At 43.4% G+C, this 19,840-nt stretch overlaps 1 protein-coding gene across 1 annotated transcript; it reads left to right on the forward strand.

The window, feature by feature from the left end:
* Positions 1 to 3,531: 3,531 nt before the first annotated feature.
* FOXL3 (forkhead box L3) lies at positions 3,532 to 5,662 on the forward strand. The gene is made up of 3 exons (XM_005523182.2): positions 3,532 to 3,638; positions 4,350 to 4,518; positions 4,870 to 5,662. The coding sequence occupies exons 1-3, from the start codon at positions 3,532 to 3,534 to the stop codon at positions 5,350 to 5,352; spliced, it is 759 nt and encodes a 252-aa protein (XP_005523239.1). The 3' UTR covers positions 5,353 to 5,662.
* The last annotated feature ends 14,178 nt before the right edge of the window (positions 5,663 to 19,840 follow it).

Raw genomic sequence — 19,840 nt, forward strand, 5'->3', positions numbered from 1 at the left:
CTTTTTGCCAGAGAGACAGATCTTGTACAAAAAAGAGCTAAAAAAGATAGGAGTTTATTGGCGGTGTAGGTGGTTGTTGAGGGATTCAAAGCCTGCCGAAAAACACCACTGGTTTCCTCTGATTTAAACTGATAGAGAATAGATTTAGGTTGAATAGAAGAAAGAAACTCTTCCCTGTGAGGGTGATGAGGCCCTGGCAGAGGTGCCCAGGGAAGATGTGGCTGCCCCTGGATCCCTGGAAGTGTCCAAGACCAGGTTGGACAGGGCTTGGAGCAGGCTGGGATGGTGGAAGGTGTCCCTGCCATGGCAGGGGGTGGAATGAGATGATCTTAAAGTATTCCCCCCCATTCCAAATAATTCCATGATTATATGAGAAATTTAAAAGGTTTGGAATAAAGTCCTGAACTGCAACCAAGTCTGAGAAACAGCAGAAGTTGTGCTGCTGGGAGAGACCAGTCTGCCCCAGTAAGAAGATGGAAGGTCAGCTTTCAGTCCTAAACACTGAGGTGCTCCCTGTTATTCTATTATCCCATAATGAGCAGTAATTCAGCCCTGGTTGGATTTATGACTTGTCTGAATTTCATGTACAACTTTCATAATCTCTGTCATAATTACCAAAATTGCAAATAACTTTTTAATATCAATGTTAAAAAAATTAGTCAAATCTTTCGCGGCATTTTTATTGCCTATTTACTATCTCAAATCAAATGGTTTACAACTTTGTGTTCTGAAAATATACAGCATAAGAAAACACTAGCCTGGAAAAATTATGCTTTTATGATAATGACAGAGGTGAGTTATAATTGCTCTAGTTAAACTGTAATGGCTGCACAGATGCTGGGAAAAAGCTATTGTACAGCATGTTCTGCCACCATAAGCATGGCACCTGCTCGCTCCACCATGGTACATACAAGAGCATGTTAACATTTCTTTATGAATATTATTTTCAAGGATTATAATAGGACCATAAACACTCACTTGGGGATAAAATATCAGCATGCAGGCTTTAAAAATTACCTTGAGAAATATTCTGCCGGTTTTGCATATCTGGATTTCAGAAGCAAGTTTATGAGAGATCGTATATAATTTGTTTCTGATTTTGTATGACTCAGAAATGGTTTGTGTTCTTCTTAGGGTCTGTATGAATTTGCAGCAGGTGAATGTAGTGATATTTACAGAGCCAGAAACCAAATCCACCAGCTCTCAGGAAGTGACAGTGTCTATCCCCAGATGATGTGTGACACAAGTGGCAGTGGCAGGAGTTTCCTGTGTCCTGCACCACCCGCCCATGGTCCCACTCACTCCTGAGGTGATGCCCAGGGACACCGACCCATGATCCGACTCCTTCTGCTCAATCTGGCCTCCCATACAAACTGCTGAGATGGAAATTTAATCCAAGTGTATTTCCCACTGGAATGGGTGAGGAATACAGTGGCTCTGAGCTGTGATGCACATTGCAGATGTGCTGGAGATGGACAAGTGGGTTACACTCACCCCTGCAAGAAAATACAGAAGCAGAGATAATTAACATTACTACACACGTGACACTACAGTCATTTGCTCTAATTCCCATTATAGAAAACTTAATCTATTAAATACTGTCAGTAAATATAAGAGGACTTTGGTCAAAGTGTATTGTCTGACTTTTCATAAGCTAATTTTCATAAATAGAATACAAAGGACTGAAAAAAGGGTGCTTTGCTTACAGGTTGGGTAGAAGCAGTCAACCAACACAGTTCTGCTTTTCCACATTGTTATAAATCAGAAGCAGGATCTTTTTTAGTCTTTAGTCTGAGTTGCTGGAATTTCAGTGAGGTAAAACACCTCCAAAGAGAAGAACCACTGCTAAAAATCAAAGTGAACATCTAGTTTTGTCTCAAGGATCACGGGTTTTAGTAAAGGAGAATCTTCCCAAATCTGTGACAGGGCTTCTTCTTTACTCTAAACCTTCCAGTCCAGCTGGACAGAGTATGAATGAAGATCAGACTTTACATATTTCATTTCCCTCCACTGAATCTCCTCTATCTTACTCAGTATTAAAGCCCTGTTAATGCCTTAGGCACCAGCAGCTGACCCTTTGAATTAACACCTCCTCAGCAGTGGATGCCTTATGCATATGCCTATTGATGTATTTTAGAGTGGAGATAATTTTTATTTTGGCAATCTGCTCTGTTTTAATAATCCCAAGAAAACATCTATCTATATGTTTTCTCTCATCCCATGTATTTCCCCCTATGCCCTGCTATAATGTCTTGTTATGTTCCACAGGAAAAGCCTTCTTATGTCCATCTTTGTCAGAACTCTAGGAGCCACTAAAGCATCATTTTAAAGGGCTCTTTATCACTCAGATGAATTTTCCCCTAATTGTATCCTTTAACTCCAAAAGGGGTTTGGGGACATACTTTGTATGAAAGATTCCACAGAAAACAAAAGTTACATTGCTAGTGGTTCTGCTTTTATATTTCCATCCAGGGAAACTCTCTGCACACCAATTTGCCTTCTCTTTTCCAAAACCCATTTCCTCCTGGGGCTATTTCCTGGGACAGAGCTGTCTTCAAATAATTTAATTATCATGTGGCACACACCTTTTAAGTCCCCCCTGAAATGGTGCATGATGCCTTTGGTTTACATCACTTGTTGGAAAACACTCCAAAGCATTGAAAAACTATTAAATTGTTACAGTATTGGATGCCAACACACAGGGCTATTAGTCTAATTCATCCTTCAGATCAAAGCCCACACAGGCAGCTCTCCTGCCTACAGCTATTTTCCTTTTACTTTCCTGCTTGACAGTAGTCCCTCATATCCCTCTGTTCTACTTTCTTTGAACATACAGATTTTCCTTTAGTCATGGAAATACAATTTATGTCTATTATACTGTATTATAGATTGCAGATCAGGACAAGCGTGCGTTACTGCCCGGAAAGTCTGTTTATTGTACGTCTCTTTCCTAAAAAAATAAATAAATAAGAAAGCCACCCTGCTCCGCCGGGGAGAGAAAAAATACAGAGGGGGAGCACTCGGGGACTGTGGGGAGCTGCACTCCATTCTCAAAGTTTAATTTCCAAGTGGAGACCTTGAAGCATGATTTATTAACATCATGCCGCTTGCCTTTGTCACGTTGTGGATGCGGAGGGGGGAGCGCTGGCCCCTCTCCAGCCTGGACCACCCAGCGAGCTGAGCGCAGCTCCCGGCACCGCACACCCGCTCCAAGGGCTCACCCCAACTCACCCGCAGCCCCCAGCAGCCTGCCCGTGCCACCCCAGCCGGGAAACAGCGACAGCAGCAATAGCAACACCCCCCAAAAAATAATATCCCAACAGACGGGCTGTCTGGGACGAGAGAATTGCAAAAAACAATCCCCACCCCATCACGGAGAGTGTGTGTGCACGGAGGAGAGGGAGTGTGAGGAGGGGGGAGAGAGGGAATGAGACAGACAGAGGGGAGGGAAGAAGGGAGGAGGGAGCCCAAGCTCTGAGAAACATCACTCCATCTCTCTCACTCCACAGGAGCTGAGCAAGGAGCAGGACGATGTTTGACAACACGCAGTACCCCTATAACTGCTTCAATTATGATGGGGATGATTATCCTACCTGTAGTTCTGACGAGGAGAAAAAATTCACCAGACCAGCGTACAGGTAAGATGAAGTTTTTCCAAGTTCCCCCTGTCTCTGGTGAGGTGTCTGAGCTCTGGGCTGGTGGGATCACAGCTCTCAGGGGAGCAGGGGGCCAGGTGTGCGCAGTGGGTCTGGCCCTGGTGCAGGCACTGCAGTGGGCAGATTCCCCCCTTTCTGTGTGTGAAGTGTTCATTATTTGTTTCCTCCCATGAGGGGTCGCAGCAACTCTGGCTTGCCCTTAAGCCTCCAGATCTCAGACAGTCTCCGACCTCCAGGACCCCTGGGAGAAGGGAATTAAATGTTTCGATGTGCCAGCGGGTGAATTGGATGCAGAAAATCCCGGTGTGGTGGGAAGAGGCGCGGTGTAGATGTTCACAGGGACACCCAAGGTCCTTTCCATGAGCAGGCTTGGTCTCCAGTGACAGTGACTCTGAGCCTGGTCTGTCTCACTGCAGCCTTCCTGCTCAGGAAAACTTTTCAGACGGAGTTGGTGCAGTGTGTGACCCTGTCCTCTGCCCCGAGTGCCTGGCAGTGACCCCTCGGTGTCACCTGGGGCTCGTGGAGGACAGGCAGTGACCACACTCAGGACTTCTCCCTGGGACACCTCAGGTCAGGGCACAGATCCTCCGGGGGAATTTTGGAAGCAGGATATAGGCACACGTACCCATGTGTTCCTAAAAAGCGAGTCTGTGAGTAGGGCGATGGTGTAACAGCAAGTTTTCCTTTTTCCAGCTACATTGCCTTAATTGCAATGGCCATCCAGCAAAGCCCTTCAAATAAAGTCACCCTCTCTGGCATTTATGACTTTATAATGAAGAAATTTCCTTACTACAGATCAAATCAAAGAGCCTGGCAGAACTCCATCCGACATAACTTATCGCTTAACAGTTGTTTTGTGAAGGTAAGATCAGTTACTGTGTATTTACATACACACTGTGCATGGCTAAAAAATATAGGCAGCAGTAATCTCATCACTAGGAAAGAAGAGAAACAAACAGCTGAGCTGCAAATCACTTAAAATCTCTCTGAGTTGTCAATTACAGAGATAAGGAATATATCCTTGTCTGATGTATGCTAATAGATAACAAATTGAAGAGGATGGGGCTTACATCTTACTCATAGAATGACAGAGAATGGGCTTAAAAGTCTTGTCATATGTGTTTACACCATTCTTAAATGTAAATGAATGCAGATGCTAAACAGCAGCATCTGTAACACATACAAATACTGAACTGCCTTTAAATAAATACAGGTTCCCAGAACAGAAGGGAATGAGAAGGGGAAAGGAAACTATTGGAGCTTTGCAACGGGATGCGAATCCATGCTGGATCTCTTTGAAAATGGGAATTACAGGAGAAGACGGAGGAGGAGGAACGTGAAGAGGGAACATAAGGAGCAGAGACCAAGCAGAGTGAAAAGTCCTTCATCCCCCAATATCTCCTCTGTGGACTCTGCTTTGAACAACATTTCCTCTTCTGAAAGTAAACATGAAAGAATTGAACCAGGCCCAAAACTTCTGGAGCCTTGTGGGTTTGCTCCAAACAGCGTGACCAACAGGCAGAGCCTAAGCAATTCCTCCTTAGCAAAATCGGATTCTGAAATCAAATTTAGCATCGATTACATCCTTTCAGCCCCTGACCCTTTGCCTGTCCTCAGATCTCAATATAACATGCAAGAAAATAAATATCACCTACTGGAGGCCCCGCATATTAATCTCCAGTTCTGGACAATGTGATGTTATTTATTTGTGGTAACAAAGTCTGAGTCTCAGTGTGTTCAGCAGCCTCATGTCACTGAAAATCAGCTGCCTGCCTCCTCGTTCTCCTCCCAAGCAGTGCTCAGAAAGGGTTACAGACTCACCAGCTGATGCTCTGTCTGTACCCAAAGAACTTTGCTAAGATTAAAGCATAAATAACAGTTACCAATATCGGTTTTCACCATGCTGAAATTTATGAAATTCTAGCTTTATTTTCTAAACTGTCTTGGACATCATTTAGCACCACAAAGAATTTCCTTCCTCAAGCAGAATCTGACAGAGAAGAGACTTTCTTATCATCCACTGCTTTATTAAAGACAAAGTGAATTTGATCCCACTTTCAGTGGTGGAAATTAGGATTAACTCCACTGGGGTATATAGGTCAGAACTTAAGCTGATCTAAAACAGTGTAATTCTGTCGACTTACACTGGCTGGGAATGTAGGGGGGTGGAGGGGTGGAAATTTGTTTCTTAAAAAGAACTATAGAAAATCATCCTGTCTTCCCTTATTTTTTATTTTAACATCCTGTTTCAAACTGCTTTGCAGCTTTAATTCATTGTTCATTAGGAAACATAGCTGTTGATAAAGTATGTCAAGTATATTTTTGTTTATATTCGGGGCAGAATTGTTTAAATTGTTGAAGTGAAGTTGTATACAAAATAATTCCAATAGACAGAATTGCAAGGGTGCTGAACTCTGGTAGACTTTGATAGGTAATGTGACAGTCAAAGAGTCTCTTAACGCCTTGGTTAATGAAAACCCCAGCACTTCCTCCCCTGTACTATCAGAAATCTTCCTGAGATGCTGCAGAAAAGTCCTTGACCATATTTCATTTAACAAGTGTGAAGGGAAGCCCAGCACTGCAAAAAGCTCTGTTGACTGTTGAGCAAAACTTAAATTCCACCTACCTGCTCCTAGACAAGCTGTATATTCCCATTAAATAGATTTTTATTGATCCTTCTTGCAAGCAATTACCAAAGTGGTGCTTGATATGATTTCAGCTAAACTGGTGAGATTTATAATTTCCAGATATCAGTGTTAGCTCATGAGCTCCATTTCTGAGAAAGCCACTTCATTACCATTTACATGCAGTGGGAGATTTTGGAACAGAACCTGATGGACAATGATGAACTGTAATGAGCTTTTAAGAAGTTGCTTTTATACAACTTGTTCACAATAAATTGCTTCCCAGAACATACACAGTGGTAGCAAAGGCTCCACACAATCCTGGCTTTGACTTGGATACTACAGTCTTCACCTACTGCGGATTAAAAGGAAAAAGGACAAGAATTCTGATGGTTTTAAGCAATTAAATGCAGAGATAAAATTATCTTTGCAAGAGGAACTAAAGGTAAATGAAGGTATATGAGATAAGATTCAGCATAGAGGTATGCTCAGGCATGACTTGAATTTTTATGCAGAAGCTTTGACATTTCACTAAGTTATTTTACATTGTGTCTAATATATACTGTACATTTATACTATATATTCTTATATATTGTTATTGAGAAAGGGAGCAATATCACTGCACTTATATGTTGTAAAAATGCATGATGTATGTTGTCATGACGCTGAAACTCCTGCCATATACTTAAAATTTACCTTCAGTGGTATTTCACACTGATTGGTAATAAATGCCCATTTTTTGGAAAACGATAAAACTTGTTATCTTCAGGCATTTCTACAGCATGCAAAAGTCTTTGCTTCTTCTTCAGAAAAGAGAAAATGGAAAATCATGTCAACTACATCACTGCATGTCTTCCAAACTTTGAAGGGATGATTTCTTGAGACCAAATTCTGCCTTCAAATGGGAGCTTTCGACTCTCTGTGAATCAACAGTTATTCTGGGTGAAAATCTGAAAGCAAAATTTGGCTCTTCAGACCTGATTGGTCTGCTGTTTACACAATATTAGAGAAAGAAGAAAACCTCTGGGGGGACTGGACAGGTGGATTCTCATGTGAAGAGGGACGAGAATTTGCTCCTTTAGTGTTTATGCTCAGTAGTAATTAGGTGTGGGAAGAGCATGTCCTCATTTAGTGCTTCAGTGTTTGCATGCACTCATTGTGGGTGGGTACCTGTGCACCTCTGGGGTCCTGCCTACAGATAAATATTTGTGTTTTCTATGCAGATTCTTTTTCCTGGTTGTTTTAAACATGGCAATGCTGCTGTTGGGCTGATAGTGATGGTACACACCTGCAGTATATTTGAAATACATATTTTCTGCTGTGAAACATGCAAATATGATTGTTACTCTGTGTTCTTGGTTGATGCTGTTAACAAGAGATAATTCAGTGACAGCAAAAGTTCCTCCTGAGCAACACCTGTGTAAAGTGAACACTGTGGGCTGCTGAGACCAGTGGAGATACAGTTTATGGCTACTAATCAATGCATTAATAGAATAGAATAAATAGAATTAATGCATTAGGAAAGGCAAAAATACACCTAAGTGGATTTACAGCAGGGATCCAAAGCCATTTTCTGTAAGATGAATTAATATTCACAAATAGCCACGTCCTTTGCTCACAGTAAAGTGCCTGCTAGGAGAGACTGTCATACTTTAGTTTCCCTAACATATAATCAAAGAAATTTGTGTACAAATAGGTGTTAACATTTGTTTTGCAAAGGATATCAATCATATTCCGAAAAATGAAGGGACATATTTCAATTTACCCAGTATATTATATTCTGACGACTCCAGAAAGGTTTCCAGCAGTTAAAGTGAATGGCATTTAATATAGAACAACATAACAGGGGTGAGGGCTAGACGTGACCTTATTCAAATGTCGTAGCCATTACAAAGCCATTCCCAATGTAATTATAATTAAATACTTTATGCCTTTCTTGCAAATCCTCTGATCGATCATTGATATTAACATTAATATTGTATTACCCCCGAGCAAATGTCTCCCACACAAGTGTTATGGATCACCAGGTTTCCATTAACAAAGTTGTGAGCTATTGCTGTGTGCTGGTCGTGGATAAATTTACGTAAATTACTTTTTCTCAGGGAAGGGGGGAAAAACGTCCAGGTTTCTTTCTTCTCTGAATCCACAGCATTTCTTCAGCTCCATCAAAGCCTGCCAGGCACTTGTATAAAGAAAGGAAATAAAATCTCACAGGAGCATCCCTCTTTGCCCTGTGTCGAGGCAGGTGAATATTCCCCTGTTTAGTGCTGGTGTTCAAAGCTGAGCTGAAGCCCGAGATAAGCAGTGCAGGGCAAGGCTCTGCATCCTCCAAGACTATCAGTGGGCTGGGCAGGCTGGGAGAAGGTGTTTGGCTCAATTCCCCATCTCATGGCACCTTCCTGACTGCAGAGAGAGACCCAGAATGAGCCATGGATATCTTCAGCCCAGCAGAGGAGCCTCACGTGGGGGCTGACACTGTCCCCAGGCTGGGGTGGGGGACAGCAGCTCCTGCCTGCTGGGCTGGGGGCACAGTGAGGGGGAACAAGCCTTTAGACCTCTCCTTCCAGGATCATCAATACCTTTGCAAAGGAAAGATGAAAGGTTTCTTTCTGGGGAGAGGCAAGGCTTGGCCTCGCTGAGGGACCCTGGAGGGGGGTTGTTTGTCTGTCCTTCTCAAGGAAGGCTTCCCATGACAAAACAAAGATTTTGATGGAGCCACGCCAGGTTATTATGCAGCGATTTCACTTCTACTGATTTAATTTCTTAGGTTTTTGCCACTGGTGTCAAAGAAGTGGTTTTTTACACAGCAAGATGATGCTCAGCCTCAGAATGAAGGTCAAAGATGCAAGGATGCATCTTTTCTCCCCCAGTGAAGAGAGGCTACGTAACACCCAAGGCAGGCAAGCAGCTAACCTCACTTACAGGGACCTCTCCCTCAGCAGAACCTCCTGCAAATTATGGGAGCATTAATGCAGACCAGGATAGCTGAAAACAAACCTTTTCTTTGTCAGTAAAGCCAAGTTCCCCTATTTTTCTGTCAATCAGAAAGATCTTATTAGTCTCTCTTACCTGAGACCAAATAACTCCTCACATGAAGAGAAGCGGTGCTCAAGGAGCATTTGAAGGTTGGAGAGCTGGCTCTCCCCATGCCTTTGCTTTGTTGTGCTCCATCCCATGGCCTGAACAGCTCCTCAGCCACTCAGTAGGTTGGTTTCTCCCTCATAACCAAATCAGGATTTCTGCATGTATGGTCACAGAGGATTTCTCTTTTGGCTACAACTTGCCTGTTCCAGACCAAATCTTGTGAGCCTCTCCCACTCTCTAGCAATAGAGAGGACATGGTGAGAGGGGAAGGGGCTTGGAGGGACTAGCCTTGGGGAAAAACTTTGCTACACTTCTTCCAGTAGTACAGAGCTGATATCTCAAGGGCTCTTGGGGTTGTGTGTCAAGTCTCTGCTGCAAACTGAGGGCAGCAATACCCCAGGTCCAACTGCACTCAGCTCAGGGAGAAGAGGGAACCTCCACCACACAGCCCCAAGCACACAGGGACCTGAACCTTCAGCTCTTCAGATAACACAAATCACGGCCTGTGATCTTCAGATCCCAAAGTCAAGACATGGAAATCCTGTGCTCCTCATTCCAGCTGGCCTCTCCCATCTCTGTCTCTCCTGGGCCACCATCTCCTCCCTGCTGTGAGGATGTAAATCCTTGCAAATCCATTAAGTTTGGTATAATTACCTCTGGAATTGAAATAGCACATGTGAAACCGACCTTTGCATATTATACCCAACATCTCTCCTCACACAGTCTGCAAATCTGTGCCAGCACCTCCTCTCCTAGATAGAATTCTCAGAGCAACAAATGGTTCTAACCTCTTTATTTTGCCTCAGCATCAGCTTCTAATTGCTTTCTCCAGAACGTGGGTACCATCTGCGCTGCTCTGCACAAAGAACCTACTCTCTGTCTCTGTTTTACTGGGAATGTCTTTCTTTTTTGCACTTAGGGTCATTAAATTAAAGAACAGGGTAGGTCCTATGGAACTTGCGCTGGAATCTTTTTTACCCGGAGAGCAAACATAAAATAACAAAGTGAGTTGTGCTCCCTCCCACCCTTGCTACAGTGGTTGGAGGCAAATCCAACTGTGAGAATTTTTCCTGAGAAAGAACTGCCGGATTTCTCCCACTGTGAAATCCAGCTGTTAATTCAAACAGAAGGGATGGACCTGACCAGATAGGCCAACTGGCTTGTTTCCATCTTAAAGTCCATTGTGTTCCACAAGTTCCTAAATTTATGGTCATGAAGGTCTTCCAAGCCCTGTAATGAAGTATGGCATGCAATGTTTTTGTTATGGAATGTGGGCAGCAAAGGAAAAAAGAAGGTTTGAATTTATCTTTCAAATGAAGATCCTGGAATCTCTCAGGATAAACAAGCTAAATTAGGAATCAAAATACACCATGTTTCTCACCATAACTATGGAACTGAAAATAGCACTTGCAGAGCATTGACAGAAGAAAACTAGAAGTTGCAGTAAGCCCAAACCAAACTTCTTTTTGTCATGTTTCTCTGTGTGTTCACTGCCCTTTGTAGCAGCAGATGAACCCTGCTATGCCTGCAACAGGAGCCCCCTTCCATCTTTTGGGAGTGGCCCTTCTGACAGAGTGTCTCAGAAAAAAAACTTTGCACAACAAAACAGAGCTGCTGGTCTCCATCATCAGCATTTACACTGGGCGCACACCAGCTTGTCTTGCTCTGAGCAGGTTGAAAATAAGGTACAGAAATCTCTTTGACTTGTCAGCCTGAGAGGTGCAGCTCAGTGCAGGTCTCAGTGCTCCAACTCCTCAGACTAAATGTTCTGCCCAAAAGCTGCTCCCTCTTAGGTCTTTGTTGGAGACATGATAAAGAATTAATGACTTGAAAGTTTTTTCAGTTTCCATGCTGATATCTGTGGTTCTAAATAAAAAAAAAAACAACCAAAACCAAACGAGGCTTCCTGAAATTTGCACAGTAAAGAACTCTGCTCTGTCCCACAGTCATTAAACACTTTTGTCAGCCCTGCACTGGCCCCAACAGCCCCACTCTGGATCCAACTGCCCCCAAAGCTGCACTTTCCACAGCTGCTGATGGTGAAACACTGTCATGTTCTCCTTGTGAAGGGAAAAACTTTAGGATAGAACCAACTTCCCTCTTGGGCCCAAAGGCTCTGCTGACCATTAGCCATCTGTCTGAAGCAGGATCAGCTCTGGCTGAAAATGCTTTTGGAGGATTCATGCCACAGATATTTAACCCTATGACAAAACTGCTCCCCATCTTCCCCTCTTTGCTCAAGGCATTATGTTCTGCTGGTGCATCCAGCATCCTCTGCCACCATCCCCTCCTTCCAGCACGGCTGTGGAAAAGAAGCAGCACTTCCCATAAAAGTGAATGTGGAAAATAGCAGGTGCAATGAGCTGTGTTTCATGATTAATCTGTCTCAAGCTTTTCCGAGGCTGAGAGCTGTATGAGCAATTATCAAACCCTGGGAGGCACTTCAGCACTAATCAGCTCATAACATTTTTCTGCATTGGAGCATCTGGGACTGGCTGCATGGCTTGAATCCTGACTCTCATGAAATGAATGAGAGTTTTGCCATTGGGTTCCAGGGATCAAAACTTCATCTTCTATTGCCAGGGCCAGAGATTAATCAGATTAAAGGCCATGTGGACTGCAGAGAAAATTAAATACCTTCTAGCAGTTACTTGGTGTCTTCTCAAGACAAAATAGCAGCTTCCTTCCACAGGTTTCTCTTGCTCTGTCTCTCAGCCAGACAAAATACTTGCTGAATTCAATGAGAAATGTGTCCAAATAGGGAATAAATTCCCCTAAGCCCAAGGGCTGAACACAGCAGAACCAGATGTTGGCATCTGGGGTGAGATTCCTGGTGCAAAGATGTTTGTATGTTCTTTGAGAGCACCTCTGCTCTGGGGCTGGTGTACACACTCAAATAAACAAGTCACACTAGCTAATATCCAGACTCGGGATCTTAAATTTTCTTTCAACAGGAAACCATCCCAAAATCTGCTACAGTTTGGCAAAGGCATGACTCTGTATTACTTTCCATTTTGTTTTGCTGTTGTTGAAATTACAGGAAAATAAATATTTTCGAGATGATACATTGTGTATCCCTAATAAATACCAAGGGCATTTAATATAAACTATGGACACATGGTTTGCTTTGTTGTTCTAAGTAACTATTTCCTTTTAGCCAAATGAAAAGCCAGTTGTGCTGTGATGCTGCAGATTATAAATTAGCAGCTCTCATATGGTTTCGTGCAATTGTTTCTTGAAGAGCTTTAGGCTACTTCAGACAAAAATTTCAAATAAAATGTGAATTCATTGAACTGTAACTTGTGGTATTAGTTTTATAATAAACAAAGGTAGGTCACATAATCATGTCATGAAAAACAACATTTTAAAATTCAAGCAGCAACATTTTAATCCGTTTTAGGTTCTGATCCTGAAATCGAGAAGAAGCTTGGCTCTTTCTGCTTCCCAGTGCATGAAACCAAGACAAGCCTGTCCTGGGAGGAAAGCAGCCAGCCAGGCGTGCACTGCCAGCCAGGTTAGCTGGGGGTGGGAGCAGAGGAGACGCATTTCTTGCCAAGCAGAGAAGAAACTGCCCAAAGGCAGCAGCAGCCTGTTCCCACGCCAGGCCAGGACAGTGGGTCAGGCCAGAGAGGAGGGGGGCCTGATCAGCTCCTGCTCCCACTGCTTCCTCAGCCCTGCTGGGGAACAGCTGGGGAACAGCTGGATTCCAGGCTGGCTGCAGGGGGGAGGCAAGGAGCCCCCAGGGGGGACCTGTCTGCCTTCCAACCTCAGCCACACAAAGCACTGATGTCGAAATATCTGTCCTCTGCCAGTGCACGCTGACCTTGGCGTGGCACAGGTGGAGCTCTTCTCTAGACAAGGTCTCACTTGCCTTCAAGGGAACCTCATTTTTGGGGTAGGAGCACACATTTTCCACAGGCATTCTGTACAGACCCTTGGGACCATCTCTTAGCCTTGTCTCACCCGAATTACTCCCAGCAGTGGACAGATGGGATGAGCCACATGAATTGCTCCGATGCAATCTCAACTCCCAGCACTTTGTTCTCTCCCCTGTCCCTTCCCATCAGGTGACAGAAAAAGGAGTACAGGGCTGCTGGGGGTGATGTGAAGGAGCAGACCACTCCAGGTGCTGGGGACAGACACCAGGATATCACCTGCAGGTCCACCAGCACTCACTGGCACAGCAGGTTCAAAGCCCTCTCACCTGAAACACTCCTTGTTTGACAAATGTTTGTTTGAGAGGAGCCTCAGTTTTTATTTAGGGGATATTTTCCAAAATAAAAATGAATAATCATGTCAACTCTGTGCTACAGCATCATAAAGCTGTATGCTGTCACTTAACAACAGACAGGGAGAAAAATTAATATACCTGAATATATATGAATTTTTTCTTTACTTCTAAGCCTGCCTGAATTTGAGCCATTTATACCATGACAACAGCATAAGCTGAATTTGGAGAGGGAGGACAATACTGGAGCTGAAAATCCAACTGAATTTTTTTTCCCTGTCAGGAATATTCCTACTAGCACAAGTCAGTTTTCTGTGTCCTGGCTCTACAGCCATGTGGGCATGTGCACAGCACATATGAAATTGATATCTCTGTCTTAATTCAAGGTTGCAATTACTGGAGCTGAAGTCTAAATTTTTCCAACCACCAAAATCCTGAGCTAAATGACTGTACAGCTACTGAAATTGATTATCAGGCTTCCTGTTTCCTCACTTGTGACCCAGTAATATTGACATAAGGTACAAGGAAATTGCAATCAGAACTACTAGTAGCAATAGCTGGAGGCAATTGCAAAAGAAGTATTTCTGGTGGTGGCACATGGGCTGCTGTATTAGATTTATTCATACGCTGATTATAATGCACTTACTCAAGATAGCAGGAAATTCTATTTTTCCTTTTTTTAAACTACAGCCAAGAGAATATTTCTATTTGCTTCTGTATTCCATCCTTTCCTCTGGGATAGCCTAAATAGAAAACCTTCTGGCCTCAGAGATCCAGTCTGTTTTGTCTCCAGCATGGGCAATGCCCTGGCGAAAATCATTTTGTGTCTCTGTGTGACCTGCAGGCAGCAGAGTTCACCTTTGCAAAGAATTTTGTTGGGAATGTGCTGTATCAGTTATGGACCTTCCACGCTCTCTCCACTTGCTGTCACCTGTCCTGTCTCTGCTTTAATCTCCTCTAATGCTTGAGCAGCTTGTCCTGATGTCCCCCAATGCCACTGAGCAGCTGCCCCAGATCAGTTTTGCACAGGGCTGGGTCGTGCCTGAAAGTGTAAGAACTAACAGCACTCTGATTTCACATTTAAGGAACACATAAAAGTATAAAGAGAAGTGGGATCAGGTTGCAAGGCCTTGGAAATGCTACTTTTAAGAAATAATTTTTTTTTCCCTGTTTTTTAAGCTCACATAAAGCAAACTCGAGTCCCCAGCTAAATGAAAGAAGCCTTCCATCACATACTAACTCACACTGCCACCTGTTCCAGTAAACACTGTGCTGTTGCAGCAAGAAGCATTTCACAGCTGCTTCTTTCAAGAAAATGCCCACAAAAACCCCTCTACTGACAGTAAAAATGAGAAGACAACACCTGCAATTCCAAGAGGAGTCCTTGGCACTGGCAACAGTGATGTTGCAGAGTTATTGAACCACTCTCTTCACAGGATCTCTAAAATGCCAGGGTTTATGTTCAAATCCAAGCAATCCATGCAGAAACCTAAAATAATTTTGCCACAGTGAACATTCCCTGGGTGCAAAATCTCCTGGAGAACCCAGCTTGGCTCTTGTGATGTTCGCCACGCTATTGCCAGCAGGAGCAGAACACAATATCACAAACACACGGGCTGTACAAGCAGAGAGCTCTGCCTTTGCCTCCAGAGAAGTTTCCCAGGCCAAGCTGGGCTCATTACATTTGCTGCAGACGTAGCCTTGGTGCCATCCTGGAGTAATGATCCGTGGCTGAGGAAAAGTGGATTGTCATGGATGGTGGCTCCCCAACAGGCCAACCTTTTCAGAGGAAAAGTTCACCAGAAGTGGGAAAGTTGTTCGGGTTGCTGGGTTGGGTTTTTTTTTTTTCCTACTTTGTGACCTGTGAGAAAAAGCACTTTTATTAATGAGCTCTGCCCTCCTCTGTCCTTCAGAAGTCGCTGGGCTCTGCGTGTAGGATGAAGCCACAGCGGAGTTTAGCTTTGAGTGTGGATAAAACAGATAAATCTGCCTTGTAATTAATGAGATTTTCCACCTGCAACCGCTGCTGAAGGTGCAAGGCAGCATCTGCTGGGGCCACTGTGAGCTGTAACAAGGATGCAGCGTAGCACTTTCTGTCTCTTTGGGCTGCCAGATGTTTGCAATTCAAACAAAAGCTTAGCTCTAATGAACCCTGACTTTTAAGGCTTGGAAACCTTCTGTGAACCTTAAGAAAAATGAGTATTTAAGAGTGTGAGGAAGCAGACGTGCCAAAAGCCTGTGAAAGTGACTTTTATTACTGAAATTTTTCTTGCTCCAAATGGGAAAGAGGGGAAATTTCACTGCTGCTCTGAGGTGTCTAAAAAAAATTAGTTCAGAAGAGTTGTAAGGAATAACCAAACCTGTCAATTTTCTCAAAGCTCTTAGTCCTGGTCTCTCTCTGATCACCATGAAGTGGAATCTGGAAACTGGAAAAGCCTGTCCTGTCTTCTCCATGGCTCATGTGGAGCCAGGCTGTGTTACTTTAACCAGGTGCTAACCTCCATCTCCTTGCAATGCAGAATTAATGGCAATTTCACCTTGATTAAATGTGCGCAAAATGATGCTTGAAAGGAAAGGTCCCCAGTAAACTGACTTGTCATCACTGAAATCAGTCCAAGTTGCACAATGCTTTTCTTGCTAAGACAATTAGTCCTCAATCAGAGTAAATTGGAGGGGTAACTGGGTTATTTTAAGGCAGTGTTATTCTTTATTCAAGAAAACTCTTTTGTATTTGAATTATTTCCACAAAGTGATGCAGATAATTGCTTAATGCTTTGTCATTCTAATACATAATCCCTCAGCATCTGAACAGTATTAATGGGAGCAGAACTTGGCAAAGATACCTGTACATTTTTTTCCCCAATATTTTCCATGCCAAAGAGAGAACATCTCAGACAATGAGGAATGAAAACTTTCTAATTTTTGCCTGCAAGTTGATCCTGAAATACAATTTATTCCTCTGGCTGCTGCTTCAGGACTGCTTTCATGTTACTTTGGGTTTAATATATTACATTTTAGCCAGGTTTAACCCCAGTGAATAGGTGCACCTTGGTTCCCTGAGATAAATAACTTGACTGACAGAATCAGGACCCAAGACTCACTTGTCCTTTATAAAGATTTGTTTTGTTTGTTTAAATATTAGCATCCACCAGCTGTGCAAAATAGACCTTTTTCATTAGCTGGTTGATCATGCTGGGAAAAGCCATTAATTGAGTCAATTCCCAGCAATGGACTGTGGGGTTGCTACCAAACCACAAACTGATGAAAACAATAAATGCTAGACTGTATTAACTGTAAAGGTTAATCCATAAATCAAAGGGAAATGTCAGATGCCTTTTAACATTGATTGAGATGTAATTTGGTGTTGGTAGTGATATGTTTGTTACATAAATTCACAAATGCACTCAATTCCTGTTAGGAGTCCAAGTCTTTGTAACTTATAATAAATTAAGTAGTTTGCTTTATTTATGTAACCATGTAAAGACTGATCATCTCTTCCTGTTCAAGTTACAATATAGCACCAACTTTAAAATAAATGAATATTAATATCCAGATCTTCTTCCAGGGCACATTTGACTTGGCATAAAAATGAATACATTCTTGGTTTTCCTGAAAGTATGCCATTACCTTAAGTATGTTTAATGCCATTTTTCCTTTTAATTTTTGGGTTTGATTCATGTTTTTCAAATTAAAGTGTAAGAATTAGCCTTTGTATAAATGTGCTCAGAAATACAGAACACATTTTCTATATTATGGATACATCACATTTCAATATATAATGTAAAACAACAAATATGAGGAGGAAATGCCACAAATTAGATCAGAATGGAATACAGTTACTGACGCCAAAACAGCAAGGAAATGATCATTACAGTCACTCATGGAAAGGTTTCTTTCCACTTCTCTTCATGAAAGAAATGTGAGGCCAGGAATTCTTCACTTGATGTAACTGAGAATCTGGTCACCAGACCTCAGAGTAGAAACAAATAAAACCAACCTTTTGAGCTTTATCTATTCAAGGAAATTGCCAAAAAGGTCCTCAGGAACAGGAGCATCACTCTCAGGTCACTCCTAGTCAAAAAATGGGAGCTACTGAGCTTTTATCCAGCTGCTGCTTGGGTGGGCAGGGTGCTGAGCCTGCCAAAGCTGGGAGCACTCTGTGCTTCCAAACACTGCAGATCCTTGGCTCAATCTTCATGTCCTATTTCTTCTTTGGAGAGAACCACAAACAATACAGCATGGCAGGTAACTGCTGCAAGAAGTCCAAGGGAATTGTATTTTAAATGCAGCCAGGTAATACGCTTAAAATATGCTTAATTTAGCAGAGCAAACAGTGGGAATGTTTTCCCTCAGATTCCTGAAGGGCACTGATCCAAACAGCAATCCAGAATGCTTGTAGTGAGATTAGGATGTGTTAAGGACACAAGACACAGGGCATTTAAAAATGTTCCAAAGGATTTTCATTCTGCAGTAATGCTGCTCTTGAAGCTCAGCAGTGGCAGAGTGTGACAGCAATGGAGATGGGCCAGGCAGCACCTTCCCATGTGGATGAACCAGTTAAACCTTTATGGCTTTAACCTCTGAGAAAATGAAGTTCTTATTACCTAGTTTTCATATTTGCTTGCACACACCTCATGATTGTGATAGGACATTTCAGAAATGTTTCAGTTGCCTCTAACAGACCTTGACCTGTATATGAAATTTTAGGGGGGGCATTCCAGGGCACCTGTGAATCACAGAATCATGCACTCACAGAATTACTTGGTCTGGATGGGACCTTAAAGATCATCTTGTTCCAACCCCCCTGCCACAGGCAGGGAACATTCCACTGGACAGTGCTGCTCGATGTCCCATCCAGGCTGGCCTTGAACACTTCCAGAGATGGGCCATCCATAACTTCTCTGGGCAGCCTGTGCCAGGGCCTCATCACCCTTACAATAAAAAATTTCTTGCTTGTATCCAATCTAAATCAACCATCTTTCATTTGAAAGTCATTCTGTCTTGTCCTGTCCCTCTGTGCCCTTGTATAAGGTCCCTGTCCAGCTCTCCTGTGTCCCTTTAGACACTGGAAGGCTGAGTCCCCCTCTGCAGCCCCTGCTGTCCTGAAGCACAGCTCAGACACCTGGATTAGAGGGCAGGAAGGAAAGGCAGCATCCCCTGGCTCAGCTGGGGCATTGTCTGCTCCTGCCATGGAGCTTGTGGAGGCTGGCAGGGCTGGGGAGGGCAGGGACAGGGCACAGAGGGTCTGTGAGCAGGGTGTGTGACCCACACAGCCCTGGGGACAGCCCCCGGTGCCTGCCTAAATCAGGTCCTCAGAGCAAGGCAGGGAAAGAAAGATGCAGAAAGAGATTAAGACCACCCTGACCTCCAGCCGACTCCCAGGGCTCTGCATTCTGTCCTCAGAAGGAAACAGGAAAATGTCTCTGTAATTCCAAGCAATGCAGTCAAACACGAGCCCCAGGTCCACCGCAGGAAGGCATCTGATAAACATTGCAATGTGTTTGGCTGAGAAGAACAAATCTCTGGGCCGATATAAGTCTGTCTCTCTGTCCATGCACTGTCTGGGGCTTTTGTCATTATTGGCTTTTTCCCTTAACATGATTTACCAATTCACAGGTTTTTTAGATACGTTTGTTTTATTTTAACAGCACTCTAATCAAATGTGCAATGCTCCTCACCTTCAAGGATGGAATCATAATGAGTGTATAATGAGCTGCTCCACAGCCACGAGTTCCCATGTCTTTTACACCAGCTTCAACAGCTCTGAAATCTTCAGGGTAGATTAGTGGAGCCCTGCTGATTCACATGGCTATTGTCTCTGGAAAGAAATGAAAATCATATTAATATTCACAATGTCATTCACTTGTATGCTAATTGGGAGGATTGCAAAAAAAACCTACAAAGACAAGCACAAAAAGACGTGTGGCTAGAGTAAATCTCAAGGACATGAATAACAAAGTGTTGGGTGGAGTGGGACCTCTGAAACCAGCAGCTTTTGGGAATTCCTCCTACATTCCTACAGCTCAAACAGAGGGCAGCTATCTCAATATCAGTAATCAAGGCCATGCACTGTCCCATGGGCCAGAACAAATGGCAAGGGTGGCACAAACAGGGCTGGAGAGCCTGCAGAGCTGGAGGTTCCTGTGTAGGTGGGGACAGGAGAGCCCTGCTGGGCACCTGTCCAGTGGGGATGGGTTTGACTGGCCACAGGCAGGTGCTGCCACACTTCCATAGCAGTCAGCTCAAGT

This window comes from Pseudopodoces humilis, chromosome 18 (genome assembly GCF_049639895.1).
Source record: "Pseudopodoces humilis isolate 2021_Gansu_Grassland_sample_001 chromosome 18, ASM4963989v1, whole genome shotgun sequence".
NCBI lineage: Eukaryota > Metazoa > Chordata > Aves > Passeriformes > Paridae > Pseudopodoces > Pseudopodoces humilis.